This window comes from Melanerpes formicivorus, unplaced genomic scaffold (assembly GCF_026170545.1).
Source record: "Melanerpes formicivorus ecotype bairdi unplaced genomic scaffold, bMelFor1.0.p_v2 SCAF_33, whole genome shotgun sequence".
NCBI classification, from domain to species: Eukaryota; Metazoa; Chordata; class Aves; order Piciformes; family Picidae; genus Melanerpes; species Melanerpes formicivorus.
The window spans coordinates 4,341,191-4,361,429 of record NW_027142385.1 but is presented as its reverse complement, the minus strand read 5'-3'; the positions used below and the strand labels follow the sequence as shown (position 1 = coordinate 4,361,429).

Sequence of the window (20,239 nt, the reverse complement as noted above, 5' to 3'; positions counted from 1 at the left end):
CTGCAAGGGTGGTAACAGTGCTTTCAAACAGAAGTCAAAACCAGAGAAGCTCAGCAGGTCAGCAACTCACAAAGGTGACCATGTGGAATAGATTTCCAGGACCTTGCCACTCAATTCCTTGCTGAAAAACCTACCTGTAAGCTTCAGACTATTGGCTAAACGAAATTATTAGAGAAAGCTATTCGAGTATTTTAGCCTTGGTCATGCTGGAACATCCCCTTCCTGACCATACAGCAGAAATCCTTCAATTTCCTCTTTCCCCAAAACAGCCAACCAAGGTTTGCATTTTCCCCACAAACAATTTGAAAAATGTCATGTAAGTCAGTGGTGAAAATAGGTCAGAAAGCAATTTCTTATACAGGTACTTGAAAACAGCATAAGCTGTAAACATAAATTCAGTTGTTCTGTGAAGCCTGGTCTGGAGGCGCACTGAAAAGGTGCAGGAAAGTTCATCAGTGTCAGTTTAATTTATTAAACTATTCCCAAAGCTTTATATAAACATGCTACATCTATTTTTGGTTTTAGTACCTCTCAAAAATCAGAACAATCAACTTAAAGGGAAGTGTTGCTGAAAGAGAAGAAATGCTTTCCCTAAGTTACATCTTTATCTTTTATTCAGAACTTGGGCATCCTAATCCACTGCTTGGTAACAACCTGAACTACAATCACACAGGACCACACTGTGCTAGTAGTCTGATCTTAAATTCCATTTATCTGGGTATCTCTCAGTGACAGTAAGAGGCATATCCACTCCAAACAATCCAGAATCTGGAGGTAGATGAAGAATAATGACAAAATCTTGTTCTATTCCTGCTCCAGTCTACCTCTGCCCATGTGGTGCCATCCCTAGCATTAGCCATCCTTCAGCCTGGGCAGCATCTCCACCTGCTCAGCCACTGCAGCACTGGGGGCTGTGCAGGGCTTGTGTCAATCCAGAGGGCAAAGCATCCCTCTGTGCAGACAGCTGCACTTTCTGCTGTTCTAAAGATGACAGGCAAGACCCTCCAAAGCCTCCCCTAGCTCCCAAAGTCTGCTGACCAACGAATCATGGTTTCAAATAAAGGAAGTAATTGAGAACAAGGGAAGTTTTGGACTCAGGAAGGTAATTTTAACAAAAAGTTTAATTGGTGATTTACCAATTTAATACATCAACAATCTGAGAAGTCCCTTCACCCATGGGATGGTATCACCTGACAATTTCAATGATACATTATTAGTGCTCACCAACATTTACAAAATAAACTAAAAATTGAATATGAAGCAAATATTTCACTCGTGAAATTCAGTAATATGGGAATTAAAGCACTGATCCCTAGAGCGATCAGTGTCCTCACAGAGGGACTCCAACTCATGAAGCTTACAGGTCTTAGCTCTGGATGCATCCATACACAAGGTTAAATGGAAAGCTGGAAGCAACACTGTCTATTTCAAGAGATCCAAGTACATGTCCAAAAATAAATATAACTATCCAAAAGGTTTTAATTTTGTTACTTCACCTGTGGTTACATGCACAGCAGGGATGATGGTCAGATCTCAAAGAGCTGAGACATCACATGGATAGTACGTATGAAGTAAATGTAAATGTTTTCTTCTATAATTAACCCCCCCAAAATGATACATACATGCTTATATACCCTCTTACTACAAAGGTTTCTGAGCAGGAGTGCCAAGACAGAAGAAATTAATGTAGTAACTGAAGGAATAAATGACAGGTCCAACTACTGAGCAAAAGTAACAAAATAAAAAGGACAAACAAATTTCAACCGCTCAGGGAGCAAAACATCTGTTACACGAAGGAGGAAAGTAGCTTAAGGACTGAGCTAAGCGAACCCTTTAGCCACCTCCCTTCAGAGAAGAGAAATCTGACCCCAGGAAATAAATAAAAGTCACCCAAAAAAGTGAACAAAAGAGGGGTTTGGAAAAAAGGGAACACCATTCATCGCAGCTAACGACTTGTTCATTATGAGTGATGATGGATAAAGACTTCTCACGCTGAGATGAAATCAAGATTTATATGCATTGTTTCCTCTCCCAACTTGTGGGAAGATCATCATCATTTAATTCTATCTCTGCGGCCAGTGATGGGCATCCAGAGAGCTGGTTATCAAACGGCGCAGTCAGCTGGCAAAAGCCGAAACGTGCAGTTGGCACATCTGGACCGAGCCGCCACAGCCGAGGGTGAACAATGACTCCTGGCCAGTGGCCAAATTGCTGCAGACGCTGGCGGGTCTCATCTACAACCACCCCTACCAGCATCTCACTCTCTTCTCCCCCCCCTTCCCTTTTCTCTCTCTCTCTCTTTTTTTTTACGAGAATCAGATTTTCATTGCTTCATTCAATTGCTCTCCTCTGCCATTTTTTACAGCTCTTATCGTTCCCTTGGAATATGGCCTTGAGACAGCTCATCCGTGTCCTTCACTGTGTTATCTCTTCTAACTTTTATTAAAACTTCAGCTCTCATCTGAAGATAGCTAATTAAATCCATGACAGATTATACACTCGTTTAAAAACTGCCCTGAACTACTTTTTCTAAAGAGAACAGGGTTTATTTTCTTTTCCCATAGTTAAAACTAAGGGTATATAAGGAGGTTTCATTCATTTACAAAGACAAGATCCTTATCTGTACCCAGTATATAGATAGGTTCATATTAAAGTTCCTTTGTTGCGTGACAAGGCTCGGTGCGATTCCTCACAGTAATTATTTCTTGTTGCTGGAAGGATCTCTCAGCCTTATGTTTTTGAAACACACACACTAACACGTATGTAGATGCACATTTACACCCTTCAGAAGCATTGCTCTAAACCAGAAATGCAAGTACTGCAAATGTGCCTTTTTTCTTTTCAATGTTGCCATCTCTTAACTCTAACAGCAGCTATTTTGACAAGATTGCAGGAAGCAACCTTTTCTTTTCCTCTTCAGAGCACCAATGGATTCTTTTAACTCATTTAAAAATCAGATTAAGCATAATTTTCTCACAATAAATTAAAAGTATACGAATTCCACCAAGGACTGGTCTTGCTGCACCTCCGCCCATCGTTTCAAATAACCACTAGCTGGACTTGAATGCAAATGGCTTTGTTATCATAAATAAATACTTGCAGTAATGGATATACTGCTCTGCAGCAAACATAATGCAGCTCCTCTGCTGCCTTTTGCCAGCATCTAGAACGCAAACCTGTGTGCAAAACTGCTTCTGAGTGATGCTAAAATTACAATACCCACTGAAAAGAAACAAAAAAAGAGCATCTTTCACAACAGTTAAAAAGAGATATAAAATATGCTTGTGGAAAAACACCCTACCCTCTAGAAAATACGATAAATAACCCACCTGAGCCTCTCTGTGATCCCTTCCTTCTCTTTAAGGCCTTTTGTAAGATATCCTTCATGGTGACCTTCATACTGTCCACCTGAATAAGTGAGAATCCATGAGCAGCATTTCTGCAAGACAGATGCACATGCATTTTTACAAAATCATCATCATCAGGCAGCTCGGTGCAATTTCTGTTAGTTCAAGCAAAGGACTCGTTAGGCACAACGATGAACAAAGTTGTGCGATAGAAGTTAAGATAAAAGGAGACACTGAGAAAACTCCCTTAGAAAGGCAGAGACAAAAATGGAGGAAATGGATTGAGATTCAAGGTGTCTAAGGATTTTCCTAATTTATCTTTATTTTTGATCAATTTGCATTCACCATTAGAAAAGAAAAATGAGCAAATGTATCTGTGGAGCTCCTCAACTGCTCATTAATAAGCATCTGCAAGGCGTTTCACAGTGCATACAAGAGAAACAGTTTGCAATGTCATTTCCATACACGTCCCGGTGGCAGACTGAACAACCCGGCGAGGGGAAGTGGAAGAACAACACCCAGAGAAAGAGCAGCAGCTTTCCAGCATTATTTCAAATGCAACATGCTTTCTTTGGAGACATTTCTGTGAACCCCGTGGCACAAAATCTGCCAGGAAGGACTCTGACAGTGGGGCCTGTGTCCTGGCCACTGCCTGCAGGGTCCGCATGCAGGGACAAGCTGTGCACGCACAGGGGTGGCTCCCATTCTGCTGGGCAAATACTGAAAGTGGCACCGCTGGGGAAGCAGAGAAGATGACAATATAATAGAGGAGATACTGGATTAATATCTCAGTAAATTTTGCCCCTTAGCCCTTGCAGTCAATCTCTGCTCGTGTCAGTAGATGTCACTGCAGACAGTTAGCACAGGAATTCCAGAGCTGCTCTGCACCCACGGGGAGAGATATGCACTGCAGGGAAAAAAAACTGTTTTGCAAAGCTATTTAGACAGGAGGAGGAGCTTTGTATCTGGCAAGCAGGAATTTTAATCAGGGAGTAGAGCTCTATATGAATATCACAGCTGGAATATTTTTTAAAGCAACTGGCAGTCAAAAGCAATCCAAGCAACACAATTGCATCATTAAAAACAAGCCCGTATTACATGTCACTAAACCACAAATGCTGAGAATATGAGTTGGAGTTCTGATCACTTCAGATGTGGCATCCCTGGCCCATGCTGTGACATAGCCTAGATGAATAAATGACATTAACACTCACTGCTGGTTACTGGCTGGAGCATGAGCATGGACACTGGTCAGCAAATCCCCTGCCTGGGCACAGGGTGGCCACCAGCCCACTGTCCTGAAGCCACCAGAGAAGCAAACACACGTTGACTCCTTTCACCCCATTCACAGCACACAGCTACCTTATTTACCCCAATTAAGCTTCTCAGCTCAACATCATCTGCTGAGAATAGCTGGAACAGTCTGAAGAGATGGTAAGAAACCCACAACAGGAGGTCACTTATGCATTACAAGAAATAAAAATGCCTGTCACGTTGTAACAGATTGGATTGGTCTGTTCAGAGCATCCCCTGGTTCCTTGGGCAGCTCTCCCCAGGCTCCTCACCCCATGGCAGTGGATTCCACAAGACACCAGTACAAAACAGGGTTTCCTTCTCATCAGTTGTGAGTTAGTCTCATCTGAATTTCATTCTCAATTCCCTTTGTTCCTGGCAAAATGAAACTGCCTAAAAGCCCCAAATTTATGTTCTCTAGACTATTTATTATTTATAACTCTATCTTACTCATCTTCAGACCAAATATTCCCAACCTATTCATGCATATACTTTTCTCCCCTCTTGATTTCTGCCCTGCCTTTCACACAGAAGGAGCAGAACTGAGCCTTCTGCTCCACATGAGGGAGTTCAAGCCATGTCTGCAGTGGGGAGATGCTGATCTTGCACAGCCTGAGGTTTCAGGGGGCTCAGCTAACACCATATTGTGGGAAGAAACCTTCCTACACTATTTATGAGCAAATCTTACACATAGCTGCTATGGAACCCCATAACCTTCATGAGAACCACACAACACCTTGCCTTTCCCAGCAGCTCTTGGTCATTCGCTTCACTTCCAAAGTCACTACAGCTCTAGTACAAATGGACCTGCTGAGCTACATTTGGTGGATTTGTTTTAAGTGCAAAGCCTCTAACACAATGATACTCTAACTACCACAAAGAAAGTACCTTTGTGCTTTCATTTAAATGACACAATCTTTGTCACTGAAGTGCTACGAAATACCTTTGGACACTGGACTCAACCATAAGGACATTGATTCAAAGGACATCTGATGCCTTCAGGCAATTCCTAGAATGCTCTGCAATACAGAAAGAAGGTTTGCAGGGAACTGCAACCAAAACACAGGAAAATAAACTCAAATACTGCAGTAAAAACCAAAGGTGAGCAAAATCTTTCAAAACCTTCTCTGGCCAAAATGTCTGGAGTCACAACCTTTTCCTTTTTTTTTTCTCCTTTAGAACACAATGTTTTGCAAACATGTTTTCCCACAAACAAGGCAGAACCTGCAGCCTGCACCATGGATCATCCCTGCTTCCCGCGGGGCACGGAGCAAACCACGGCAACTGGCCATGGCTGGCCCAGCTTGGGGCTCACACCAGCATGTATCCAGAACCTTCTGAGAATGGAAGGCTGTCCCTTCCACTCCTGACACTTGAGCTGCTGAAGAGCACATGCTGTTGCTGATCCTGCTCATGGTTCAGGCCATCCCCACTCAACTGATTCTTTCTACTGAGCAGCTGGCCTGAGAACTGTCAGACTAATTTTCCTGACACTCTATTACTAACTCATGCCTGAGCCACGGCCATTCTTTGCCTCAAAAGCTGGATCCCATCCCAGAACAATCTTTAGAAGTTTATTTTACTGATCAAAGCAAAATAAGAAAAACCTCTGTGTTTTACTATATTTAGTGTGCTATCCAGTAAGCAAGGCCTTGGCAAGAGCAGTGCAATGTAAAGCGCACCCTGCATTTGTAAACTTTTGGCTATTTGCTCTGGAACAGAGCCCGAGGGTCTGAAGCACCCAGCCCAGCTCAGACACATGACTCTCCCCATCCTTCCCTTGCTCCACAGTGCTGCTTCTCCCCACGGCACAACACAGAACCTCAGCAGTGACATTTTAGCACTCAGCAAACCCACAAATCTGAGCTGAGAGTGGCTGTAAGCCCAGACCAAAGAGATTCTGCCGTCATCCCGGGGTCAGGCCAGCATGTCAGAGCACATTTCCTGCAGAAGAGGAGAAGCCCTGCGCCATCCCTGGTGTGCTGGAGTGTGGTCAGAGTCCTGGAGCCACTGTCTGCACCAGATCACCCAAACCACCATCAGCATAGCTCAACATGCCTCAACGTGAAAACAGCACAGCGAGGCTCTTCTGGAAGAAACACACAGCCCACCCTCGCCCTGCCAGCTTCCCACTTATGCTCTGCATTGATAATGCGCCTGAACTGTCCTCACTCAGCCTAATTCCAGCATATCCTTAATTACAATTATAAATTACATGGTTTGAGCTTACTCTGCTAACGTGTGATACCTTTATTTGAAGTCAACCCACTAAAAGCCAGGACAGACAAGTAGATGCTATTCAATCAATTAAAACTGGTGCTTACAAATTGGAAGCCAACGAAACTCCTTAGAGCTTGTATCTTCTGTCACTTTGCAAAAACATACCTGGGTGACAAGGTTAAATCAAGCAAAGGAAATCCCTGGCACTTATCATCCACAGGCATTACTGATAAATTGTGCAGTGGAGGAATAAAGGATTACCTTCTGTATTTTTTCATTACACTTTTCTTTTGTTACAGAATACATAAATCCATTGTGGCACAATGTAATATGTATCATCGTGCTACACCTGTGGACGTTTCATAACGGCTGCCATGTCTGTGCAGTCAGGAATGATAAGTGAACCACCCGTGAATGTTAATGATAGTGATCATTCTGCAGTAACTTGGCTTTCCATCTTCTTTTACAGCCTCAGCACTGGAGCCAGGGTGGCAAGGTTCAGAAGAGGAAAAAGAAAACAGCGGCAGAGGCCAGAGCTCCGGCGGGCTGACGCCGCTGCTGCTTGGGGGGACGATGCTTTAGAAGTGGCATGGAAACAGGCAGTGTCCTCTCCGTGGGCTCCATTTGTGTAGCCAAATAAACACCCAATACTTGAAGGACAAAGGCTTCTGTTCTGAATGAGAAACAAACTTTCCCAAGCGCTGCTTTTCCAATCTGTGACAATTTACAAAAACCCACAACCGAATTTTTTGTTATTTGAATACCGATGTGGAATTTATCAGTTAAGGCTCACACAAAAACTGGCTGACATGGCTCTCTGAATGGCTCCTAATGATTTCCACTTGATCAGCAGGAAGTCCAAGTCTAAAAATCCCAGTTGATACAAAGTGCTTAACTTAAAATGGGCAATTTTTAAGAGAAAAGTGCACAGTGATGCGCAACAGAATAACTACACCAGCCACAGCTTTTTACTCTACACCTAAATGATCTTGAGTCAGCCTTGACTAACTCTGCAGGTAAAGACTAACTGACTAACTCTTGGGTAAAGCTGGCTTTATTGGGACACTTACTATAAGCCATCACTGGACATCTAACAATCAGCTTCCTGCTTCAACAACAGTCTGACCCCTGTCTGTTCCCCCCCTCATGCTGACCTTCTTAACTCTGGCATCTACTTTAACTTTCTTATTTTGCATTTTATGAATATTCTGAAATATACTTTGTAGATTACCGACACCCACATAAAAACTGGTGACAGGCCTCCTGTAACCCAAGTAAAAAACACACTTCAAAGCTTTGAACTGAATTTGTTAAATATACAATGAGAGCCTGGTACTTTAATTAAGTTCCAAAACATAACCTATGAGGTATAGCAGAGGTGCTGCTCTGACAAATACATATATAATAGTCAAAGTCATTTAAACATAATATCAAACCAGAAAAACAGTGCTCCAGAGCAGAGGAACTGTATGCCAAATTTCATCTGGGGTGCCAACTGGCAGCTGAGCTACAACTCCTTGAAACACCATTAGACTGAGTATGTCAAGTAGTGATAATAAAATTTCCAAGGGAAAAAGCCCTAATGATAGTACAGATTTATTTTAAGCTACCTTCATTCAGTCTTTCAGGTATTACTTCATCATCTGAAGAAGGCTGCCTTTATATGAATGCAGGGCTTTGTCTGACTCCTCCTGACAGATCGAACTCGAGATCAGAGCGGGCTGTTTGCGAGCGCCGTGCTTGACATTGGACAAAGCACTGCTTTCCACAGCAGACATCCTCCAAAAACATAACTCGGCAGACTAATGGGCAGTTAGAAGCCAGAATGACTGCCCTCCGTCTTCTCCTTGTGCAACTTTGCCAGAGTCCTTGGAACTTGCCAAATTCGGTCATGCCTGCTTAGCTTGCTCGACTGATTGTGCCAGAAAAGAAAATAAGACACAGATGTATTTGAGCTCTTTGAGATGCCAGTAAGAGAGACAGCTAATGGCTTCATTTCGACCCTCCCCTACCAGCTGGGCACAGGTGGGGGGATAATGAGGTCCCTCTCCCTAATCAAACTCAATTATTTACTACTCTGTATAGCCACAAAGACACTCACATTCAGCTCAGAATATAAAATGCACTGTGGGCTACTTCCAACCACTGCCACTGGGTATTTATAACTAACTCAAGTGGCTACGAGTTTGCCTTGGCAGGAGTTTAAGTGTATAAAGTTCTGCAAACTGTTTCTGCTCAAACATGTCCTGCTGAAACGGGGTCCCTGGCGAGGTTCCACAACTGTCAGCTCAGGAACTGCACAACATCTGAAAATCTATCCAATATGCAGGACGGGTGAGATGTGAAATAAACCACCGTGCTCCATCATGAAGCTTCTCAAAAGCATCAACTTTTTTCAACAGTGATTCAATATTAATAAACAATACAAGTCACAAGCCTGACATGACAGCAGCTGAAATACTTCAGTGTGAGGAGGGGGGAAAAAAAAAGAGATGTGAAACATAGAAACACAATGACATGCACTAGCAGGATGACAGGGAAGGAAGAATATGCACAATTTACAACAAACCCCTATAAATATAAGACAGTACACAGATTTAAACTCACAGAAGTAACCATCTTTTGACCAAGTGATGATCAAGTAATTGTCTATTCTAGGGGACACACAGAAAATACTGATTTAAATCTCACTCTTTACAACTAGCTATTTACACAGGAGGAAGTACAAGCCATTTCCAACCAACCTGTGGGGAAAAAACAACCTACCCAAAATCCTCTCAGAAAAGCACTACTACTTATGGTGCAGGACCTCTCAAATTAGAAGGAAGGTCCTCCCATGAGCACAAATTATGCTAAACATCTTTTTTTGCAGGATTTGCAGCTAGACCTTCATCCTGCCTCAAGCACCAGTCAGAGAGCTGGAGACTAAACCTGCATCCTGCTGAGGTCTCTATGCTCCATATGGGAGGAATGGTTCCACATCCTTCAAGCTAATATCCAAAATCTGAGACCACAAGCATTCACTGAATTTAAATACTACTCCATGTTTATGCACTGAATACAGGCCATGGGGATTTTGGTAGGAGGCAGCTGAGAGAGAATGGGGACTTTTGCCAGTTGAGAAATCATCAACAGTTTATAGTCTTAGAATAGAATCATAGAATAATAGAATCAACAAGGTTGGAAAAGACCTCAAAGATCTAATGATACAGGCCTCTTATCTGGTCTACCTGCAACAAACACTCTTGGTCCTTTTTGATTGCATGGAATTGCAAGCAAATCTTTTATAGACCTGCTGGTATTTTGCAGGGGACAGTGAAAATGCAGGATTATCTGGAAGACTAAACAATTATGGAATCATAAAATTAAAAAAACCCAACACCAGCATATAAATTCATGGTAATAGAATTGAAATGCACACAGGTGAAAGAGATCTTCCCTCTTGCAGCTAAAAGCTGCATCACTCTTCAGTCAGTGGAAGGACTGAAATATTCTGCAATTCCACAGGGGGAAACCCGGCTCAGCCATGTGGCTGCAACCTGCACAAACCAAAACAGGACCTTGCAATGACTGGCCAGACTGCTTCGTCTCCACCCTGCACCACCTTCCACAGCTGAATGTTCACCTTGAATAACTGATTTGTAAGCACTGTTGACAGAACAGCCTATTTTCCAATGACCTAAAGGAGCGGAATGCAGGTAAGAGGCCTGTGGGAAATACACATGGGATTTCTGAGAATTTCTTTCAGTAGGATGCTTTAGAATGTCTCTAAGAAACACACAATAAAGAATATAAAAAAAATGCAATTAAATGGCTTAGGTTAAAAAAAAAAATGTCTGATTATTCAAAACCAGAAGCAGCTGTATGGTTATGAAGTGGAGGTAATCCTTTATAAATTAAAATAATGTCCAATAACCAGGAAAACCCTATTAGCATTTTCATTTCAAGAGATCCAAACACAAATTATTTTTCCCAAGTGAGAAGTGGCTTATGCTGCTAGTATTTTGTTACAGTAATTAAGGCCTTCTGATGGTTTAAAAGATTTTTCACTCACAAGCAAAGAAAAATAAAAGTGATCAAGCACAGTATGTATGAGTCAAACACCAATTCACTTGATAATGATACTGCAAATTCTCCTCGAAGCTACAAAGCAGACAGCTTCAGTTTTTCAGTTCTGGACTGGATCATCTCCTTCAAAGAGACTTTACAGTGGCATGTCTGCTCCTACTCTACCTGGCATGATATTGACCCCTCATTTCTCTCCTCAAACACTGCAACTATTTGTGTTTAAAATCACTTGCTTTCTTCAGTCCAACCAGCCTTAAATTGAAATCCACCACTTTCTTTATCAGGCCTTGAAAGAAGATTCTGAAGTCTCTCACATGCAGAATATCAAAACAGCACAAATACACCTTTTTTTTTTTCCCCTCCTTGCTAAAATTCAATAAATTTTCCCAAAATAATTAAAAGTTCACTAGCAGGATTGGTCCTTAATACCTGTTGAAAAGGGCTCTGGGTCTCCAACATGAAGGACTTTATGACTTTATAACTTTAAATCTCTGCTAATGCTACCTAGATTGTTTCCTTTATTAATTTGAACATGTTTTTCATAAATAAGCAGCATAGCTGGAGCAAAATGAAAGATTATGAGCTCAGACTCTGCATAAATTCCAAATATTTAGTAGTAGGAGCGCAACAATTCAGTGCACTCCAAACCAATATGCAGAAGAACTGATTTTCTTCTCTTGAGTTTCAGACTCTCAGCCATGGGCTCACCCAGCTGTGGCCAGCACCACTTAATGTTCTACCTGCGCACTGGCAGAGCCCAGACCAGGGCATCAGCTGCAGGGAAGCATGAATACACGTGGCCCCTGGCTTTTATTGAATTCAGATGAAGAAAAGTAAAGAAGGAAAAGGACATGGAGGTGGCCTGGGCACCCAGCTGTTTCCCGCTGATGGAGACTCTCAGCATCCATACTCACATGCGGACAAAGAGTGACTGTTTGGCTGCCAGGCCGGGGGAAGAGTACTTTTCAACTAGTGCCAGAGTGCTGAAGCCAAACTTGTGAATGGGCTCGTTGGAATCCAAGGGTGGAAAATCTGTGTCAACCTCCCCATCATCCTCAGCAATATGGAGACAGTAGGCATTGACGTTGTCGCTGAAACGAAAGACAACACAAGTTCATTCAGGAGGGAAGCTAGAACCAGTTCAGCTCAGCAGATCAATCACTAAATGCTGTGGTAAACAAATCAGCAGACACCTCATACAGGAGTAATGTACTTAAAAGCTAATGATGGCATGTGTATAAATATGTCCCAGCAAAGTCCCAACACATCTTGCTACCATAAACTCCAAACCTCAGAGTACAGCAGCAAGCCTTACTTCATCAGTAACTGCGCTGCAAGAAAATACTGACAGTGAGTAAAATACACTAAAGTCTGCAGATGTGTCATGACTTCATAAAGCTGGAAGCAGTACTTCTCCATTTGTGAATTTCTTCATTTATATGAGCACCACAATTTAGAATTCAAGATGAACAAGCAGAGCTTAGGTTTGATTTTTTTCATAGATTAAGCAACTGTGACAAAGTTGCTGAATGCAGGCTGGAGGAGCAGAGAATGCTCTCAGGCAGGCAAAAAGGGTAATAAACCATGGGAAAAGTAAAGATCTGTTCAACACAGTAGCAGTGATGAGCAGAAAAGCCACCTTTTCTATATATCTAAGAAGCCCAGCCAGTAGAAGCAGTTAAAAATTAGTAGAGACTAACAAGCAGAACTAAATAACAGAGTTTTAAAAAGATACAGTGCAAAGCTGCTCAGTCTGCAGAAGAGAAGGCTCCGAGGTGACCTAATTGTGGCCTTCCAGTATCTGAAGGGGGCCTACAGGAGGGCTGGGGAAGGACTTCTCAGGATCTCAGGTAGTGATAGGACTAGGGGGAATGGAATGAAGCTGGAGGTGGGGAGATTCAGGCTAGATGTGAGGAGGAGGTTCTTCACCATGAGAGTGGTGAAGCCCTGGAATGGGTTGTCCAGAGAGGTGGTCGAGGCCCCGTCCCTGGGGGTGTTTAAGAGCAGGCTGGATGAGGCTCTGGCCAGGCTGATCTAGTGTAGGGTGTCCCTGCCCATGGCAGGGGGGTTGGAACTAGATGATCATTGTGGTCCCTTCCAACCCTGAATGAAACTATGAAACTATGAAGAAGATTTCAAGTATCTCTCTTCCCAAATACAAATGCCCACAGGGAAACAACTCTGTATCAGACAGCTATTGATCACATCTTCCTTGTATTTGGGATGTTAACATTTAAATGATGGTCCTGAAAAGTAGTCTTTCTTACTGTACATCTACCAGCATCCAGGCATTTTCCACAGCCACAGAGTACAACGTGGATGCTCATGTGGCACTGTTTCTCTAAACTCTGCAGTTCAAATTTGGAGTTTTAATTGCATGATTGATGCTTAAATTAATTAATTGCAAAGTGTATGCTAATTGTTTAATTGGTTGCTTGATCTATATAGATCATTTTTTGAATTAAATGAGTTGATTTACAAAGTTTATTGATTGGATGTGACAATGAATTATTTCACTGACTACCTGATTTGCAATTTTCTCAATTAATTCACAAACCTTTGGTTGCAACTCTGCTTTACTGAGAGTGCTTAGTCCAGGTGATCTATATGCAACTTGTCATGACTAAGACATTTATTATATAAAACAGGTAATAATGATGCATCTCTATTAATGTCAGCTGCTAGCAAAAGGGTAATGCAGCAATGTTTGTCACTGTGAATTTTGAGAACTCTGCAAAACTACTAAAGAAACTTTCCTGAGTCTCTGGACTGTTACAAAGAACTGGAATAGTGCTGCAGAATTAATGCTTAACTTCTTCAAGAGTGCTTAAGTAATTTTTAGGTAAACTGGTGAAAAGTAGTACTGGGAAGAGGATTCAGAGAGCATCAGGGCTCTGAGAATCAGAAGCAGCCTACAGTCAGGATGATTCCCAGTCGTTTTAGGAACAAAATATAGATACAGCTGATCCTGCTCACACTATGAGAAAGGTCTGGCATGATTTTTGTGTCCTTATTCTGTTTAGATTTCTACAAATACAGACACCAAGCTCTCCATGCTCCTTCCGTCCCGTTCAATGTAACTCAAAATCAGCTCCCGCTAGGAGACTCTCCAGTCTGAAGATTGACTCCGTGCCCACATCCCACAGCTCTGCTCTGTGCCTTACACCACTGATTTCTAACCTGTTCTCCTATGTGCAGCCTGGTGTGCACTCGAAGCTCTGTATAAATAAAGTTAACATTTCCATTTGGTACTGGGTGCATTTGCATAATTCTCATTAAAGCTGGAGGAACGTGTAAACATGCAGGCAACAGAACACAGTCAGTGTGGTCTCAGAGCAATCCAAGTGCCAAAAAAAGGTGGTGGTGACAACCACTTATTTTCTACCCATTATACTGAAAATACACCATGTCAGTTAAATCCCATAAATTAAAGGGGTTACAAATGTCTTCAAACATGCAGTGGGGTCCTGAACATTAACACAGACTGAATCACAATCCACTGAGAAAACAAGCCCAATAGGTAAAACTGTTCCACGGTTTGAAGCTCCACCAGGAGGAGATCAAAGTCCTGAACTCCAGGCTTCAAATTACAAGGTTCAAAGCCTGGGGAACTGGGAGTTTGCCGTGGACAGAATGCAAAAGTTAAAACCTGACAGATGTAACAGCATTCTTAACATCTAAAAATGGGATGCTTATTTGAATTAGCATCTCACTATTAACTTATTCCTAGAAAGGGATTTTGTTTATTTTTTTGCAGGCAGAATCATTACAGAACATCTGTCAGGGGCTGGCAAGAGAATGGTCCACTGGGTTATGACCAAAGTTCATGTGTATGAGGCCAGGAACAGGGCTGCTAGCACTGTCAGTAGTTCCTCCTATCAAGACACTGAATAGAGACAAATATAATACAATTATAACAAAAAAGGCAGCCTAACTGAATACAAAATGTTCTCAAAGCTGTCAACTAATACTCACTCACTTCAGACTCTTACATTTTCCTTCTAGAGGAAAGAATTAGGCAGTAATATATTCTTTTCCTAAAGACAGAGGGGTTGTTTCTCTTAATTACAAAGTCTACAACCTCCTCATTATTCTCAAACGGTATTACTGGTAGGTACATCTGTCATTCTGCTCGTGTTGTGTATCAGCTTTGAAGTGCTCTCAAGATGCATTTTAGCACAGCATCACAAACATCCCGATTTTTGCCTTTCTATACCCTAAACTGACTAAATCAGTACAACAAATGTAAGAATGTGCAACCTACACAAGTTCTTTCCTTATTTGGAAGTGATGAGGATCAGTTTACAGTTAAATCAATCCTTGTTACAGGACTGGCAGTCAGCAACACTAAAAAAAGATGATGGAGACACGAGGAATAATTAAGAGCTAGACAAGATAAAAAGCTTATTGCAATCTTGAGGTTCTGTCCCTTCCTCTGAGCATTTGTACCCAGATTCTCAATTGCTGCTGTCAGACTGTTCTGGGGAACTCATGCCTCCATTATTTATTTCATTATTTCTGTCCTGAGATTTGATTACATTAGACAGCCTCCTTGGTCATGATCACTCTTTGACACATCATAACATCTTATCCTTCAAGGCAGACAGTGAAATTCATTTCCCCCTACTGCTGACTTTTGCTGTGGGCAATGATGTTTCATGGAATACCTCTACTCACGGGTGCTGTTCCATTTGAGGTGTGCTGTGCTCCTGAAAAATACATGTGTCCAAAGACTGACATTAGTGGTGTGCTACTCATTAAAAAATAAGCTTATCACACACTAAGGACACTTTTTTGAACTTATGATATAATGAACAGAAATTAGTCACAGCAAACGAAATGGCACCATCTGCAAAGAATTTTGTGTTTCTTCCCTAGTGTAGGGGGAAGAAAAAAAAAAGGACAAATCAACTGGAAGTGTTTAACCTCTGAAACATCTCATATGCCTGTTGAGAAGAGCTAAGGGAAATCCTATATCCAAGGCAACAATATCCATGAAACTGGTTTCATGAAGTGCTGCTTTTCTGTGCTGCGCTACACTTGCTAAACAGAAATCAGCTACTCCTAAAGGAAGGGCAGTTCCAGTGACCTCTCAGCACCTTCCTTTCCCCCTTACAACTGTGCTACCACAGGAGAGAAGCCTACCAAGTCCTCAAACACCTCTGAAAAATGCCAAAAGAGCTAACAGTAAAATTCAGTACCAAAACCCCCAACCATTCATTAAATATTCCAGGAAAGGAACACAGCAGTGAAAATTGGCTCATACAGAAAAAAACCCCCAAAACTAAACTGCTAACCTTCTTTGCACCAGGAAAAGTCACCCACTACTATCTGTAACTAATAACTCTGTAATAAAACTATTTTATTCTTTATGACCCAGGAAAACCTGAAGCTGTTTTAAAGCCCAACTTGTTCAGGCTCTTACTAAACAACGCTAGCTCTGCAGAACGGCAAACCCCATCTCTTATTTGGTGACAAAAATCTTAGGGGCAGATTTCTTCCACAATGGAGACATAAGCAGTGATTACCAAAGACACTAAAAAAAGATAATTCATTGATTAACTGAAAAGAAGATTTCTGAGGACAAAACAGATGCTGCTCTTTACAACAAAGAGCCAATGAGACTGAGGTCAAAGTTGTGTAGAAATTAGACAGTACTGTATGGCAGAAGCTTTTGAATTAAAGAATGCAATTTTATTGACAATTTCAGAGAAAAAAAATGTGCTTGTTTTGTTTTCAGTATTCTTATTTGCATATCTTTAATTTAGTGATATCTCCAGGATGATAACCTGGAGAGAAAAACACCTTTAGCCTCTTTATCTGTCAGCTCTTAGAAAACCACATGTGTATAATGAATTGAAGCCATGTCAGCAAATGACAGCAGAAAGTGATAACGCTGAAGTTCTAGGAGAGAATTCAGACTTTTCTTTTCAGGCACACTTACTATGGCTAAAATCTAACCTACGGTTTCAGGAGAACAGAAACAACAAGACTTCCAGGGCACACTGTCACCCAGTACAGTGGCTCCTCTCTCCATGGACCTGCAGGAAGAACTGGCACTGTGCAGCCAGAACAGAGTCAAGGCCTAAGCACTGTCCCTCAAAACAAACAACAAAGGGAGTTACAGATGAGTTCTGGATTTTACTTATGGATTTTACTATCCTTATGATAGTAGCTATGAAGAACACTACCAAAAAATAGATGGGACATAAAATAAAAAGCATCCCCATGACACCAAAGGAGGTAAGATTTATATTATTTTTACACAGAGCATTTTGAAGTGAAGATTAATTTACAGATCCATGGTTTTATGTGCTTATCATTATACAGTACCCAGTACTTTAATTGAAGGAGGAATGGACGTGGATGCACATGTACTGCTCCAAAGGCAAACACTGATACATGTGTGGGTGGTCTCTCTAAGATTTAACTACAAAAACACTGGCATGGAAATCCACTTCATTATGCAAAAAAGGCTGCAGGGGGAGAAAATTAGAGATCAAGAGGTAGTAAAGAAAGAACATTACTTCAGTTTTGGTTCCCGTCCCTCACTTGTATATTGCCAGCATATTAGTCCAATCAGGTCATGCACCTTGGCATTTGCTATCGTCACAACGGTCATGGGCTGTAGTTTGTCTTGGCTTGTGTGCAGTGGGAGGTAGACATCAATTTTTTTGGTTGCCGTTGTACCAACATGACCCTGTCAAGAAAATATATTTCATTAGAATGTATTAGAGAAATGACAGAGCTAAGACAAAAACCTGGGGTGGGTGGAATTCCTTTCAGCAGAACGCTTAAAATACACTGCTACAACTGAAGACTGGAAGAAGCTTGACTCTTTAAATTCCTGTTCTTTCACTGCTGTTTAATGTATCTGTAAAAACGGTAAGGAATATTTGGCAATGATTTCACAGGTCTGAACTTCACTGTAAGATCCCACGCTCCTGCAGGACCAAAAAAACCCACTCCAGCCAGAAAAAAAAAGGTGGGATGAGGAGGACGAGAAAACTGGCAAAGCTATCTAAAACTTCAAAACCATTTCCCCATCAGCACTTAATACTGGCACTATCCTTGTTTCTACATAAATGGGGAAGTTGGAGCCTGACCAGCATATTCCCACAGAAATGAGGAAGAAGAAGAGCCCAGCACAGCTGGCAGCACTCTACCCATAAAACAGTGAGACCTGAACTTGAATGTTATAGATGCCAGCATTTCAGAGACAGCAACTGCAAGCTCAGAGCTTAAGCCCCAACCAGCCAGGCACCACAGGCTGCTCAGCCAGGTAACACATCCTAAGTACAGAACTGTGGCAAAAAGGAACATCAATCATATATAGAGGTTAAGATGACCTTTAAAAATAAACCTTAGGCTTGACCCTGGTTTGCCAAAAGAAGGACATCACACATACCACTGGGCCATTGAACTATTTGAAGATAACCAAGAAGGATTAACTAATACTGGGGTTTATTGGAACTTACTTTATTAAAAACATAAACCTGTTTGGCACTGTGGAGATGAACAATTAAACAAACCACAAAACACACAGCAACATGGAGATCTATAAAGGTTGCATTATAAGTGAAAAAAACCACCTTGATCTATTGTGGATAGGACTGCATTTTAAACCCAGAAATCTTTCTGACAGACCAAAGACTGTAGATCCTGATCCCCATCTACCTCTATACATATATGGGCCTTAAGAGAAGAAAGGAGTACCTGAATTAATCACTTGGAATTCTAAGTAACAGAATAAAAGGATTCACCACTATAAATCTGTAATGAGAGTATAAACCAGGGAGTTATATGCCATGTGCTAATTTCAATATATTGTTAAAAACCATTTGATCCTTCAGTGTGATTATAAATTAGAGAAAGAACAGGAATTTCAAGATTAAAGTTATTCATGCTAAAAGTATTATTTAAATCCATCCAAATGCAAGGCAATTTGTTTTTGAAGGAAACATTTTTAAAGTATGGATGCCTCCTCTTCCCATGTACTTATGGGAAGAAAAAAAATGGTTTTACTAATTTACAAGGAAATGTCAGGTTTGTAAGAGACATTCCTTCACCTTGTTTGGCTAAGCCTTAACAAAGCCTTTGGGTGAGCTTGTGTGCCTGGGCCCCTCTGACATGCTACCCACAACCATGACCTCACCTCACCAAGGAAATCATTAGCACAACTAATGAACTACAACTGCTAGAAGAGAAAGGGTTTTTATTTGCTTTCTCATCTTCCTTTCATACTTACAGGAATCACTCTTAAGGAGAATGAAGCCTGTATCCAGTAAGGAATCCCCAGTCTCACAGTCCATCCTTATCTTCGCTCAGGTGCAAACACTAACCAGGAGATGTATGAATGTACTTGAGGCTGTGAGCATCGTTGACACTGTGGTCATAACTGGGGACAGCAGCCAGGACTAGGGACCAGGGCTCTTACCCTTTACAAATGTAAATGTAGTTATTTCTCAGGCCCATTGCTGGGCTCCAGTATGTGCTCGCTGAGGTGCTGAGCATCACCTCAGGGGAACGGCTTAGAGCTGTGCTGCTGTTGTGCTGGTTATTGGCAGGCTGCTGGGCTGGCTGCAGGCTGGGAATAGGTTACTGGCTTCTGCTGCTGCTTCTGCATTTTGTTACACATTTCTGCACATAGGCTAAGGGAGATGTGCATCTTATAATCTCATTGATCTCTGTATCTCAACCCAGAGGGTTTTTTTTGGTGTTACTTTCCCTCCTGCCTGTCTGTAGAGAGGGGGATTTATGAGAGCAGGCTGTTTTAAGTAGGACACATATTTAAATGCAAGAATGGCAGAATCCTAAGTAATGCTTAGCCCTGATAATGGAAAATCCAAGAAAAATGGACAGCCAGATGTGAGAGTTGATGCCAAGGTTACAACTGATGTACACAGCATAGAACCAGAGAATGCAGAGAAGCGAGCCAAGAACTGTAACTAATAACCAAAAAGACCAGATTATTCCATTAGCCACTACTACATGTACAGACTGTTTTATGAGCTCATAATGCAATAGACACATGTAGTTACAAAATAAACACATTCCAGGGACTCTGATTTTACAGCTATCACAAATAAGGTGGTAACTTCCCGTGGTCTCCCTTTCACAGTGCTCCTCTGTCTTCTTGCATGCCCTACTGAGTGCTGTTGCTTTGTGTTTGCTGATTTTAAAATCAAATTTTCTTTCGTCCTTCCCCATCTCTAAATCTGCTCCATCTCCTCCAGCCTACTTTTGCCATCTTGCTTGTCCAAACTCCCTCTGTTACTGATATCCTTGTTCCCTAACTCACAAACACTCAG

At 41.7% G+C, this 20,239-nt stretch overlaps 1 protein-coding gene across 2 annotated transcripts in view; it reads right to left on the bottom strand.

Moving 5' to 3' along the window:
* Positions 1–20,239, bottom strand: part of MAPKAP1 (MAPK associated protein 1) — a 109,204-nt gene that overhangs the window by 45,094 nt on the left and 43,871 nt on the right. For both annotated transcript variants that reach the window (XM_068155721.1, XM_068155722.1), the window contains exons 5-7: positions 17,456–17,628; positions 11,843–12,019; positions 3,330–3,439 (exon numbers count right to left, since the gene is read on the bottom strand). In XM_068155721.1, the coding sequence (XP_068011822.1) occupies positions 3,330–3,439; positions 11,843–12,019; positions 17,456–17,628 (460 nt within the window). The remainder of the gene's footprint in view (positions 1–3,329; positions 3,440–11,842; positions 12,020–17,455; positions 17,629–20,239) is intronic.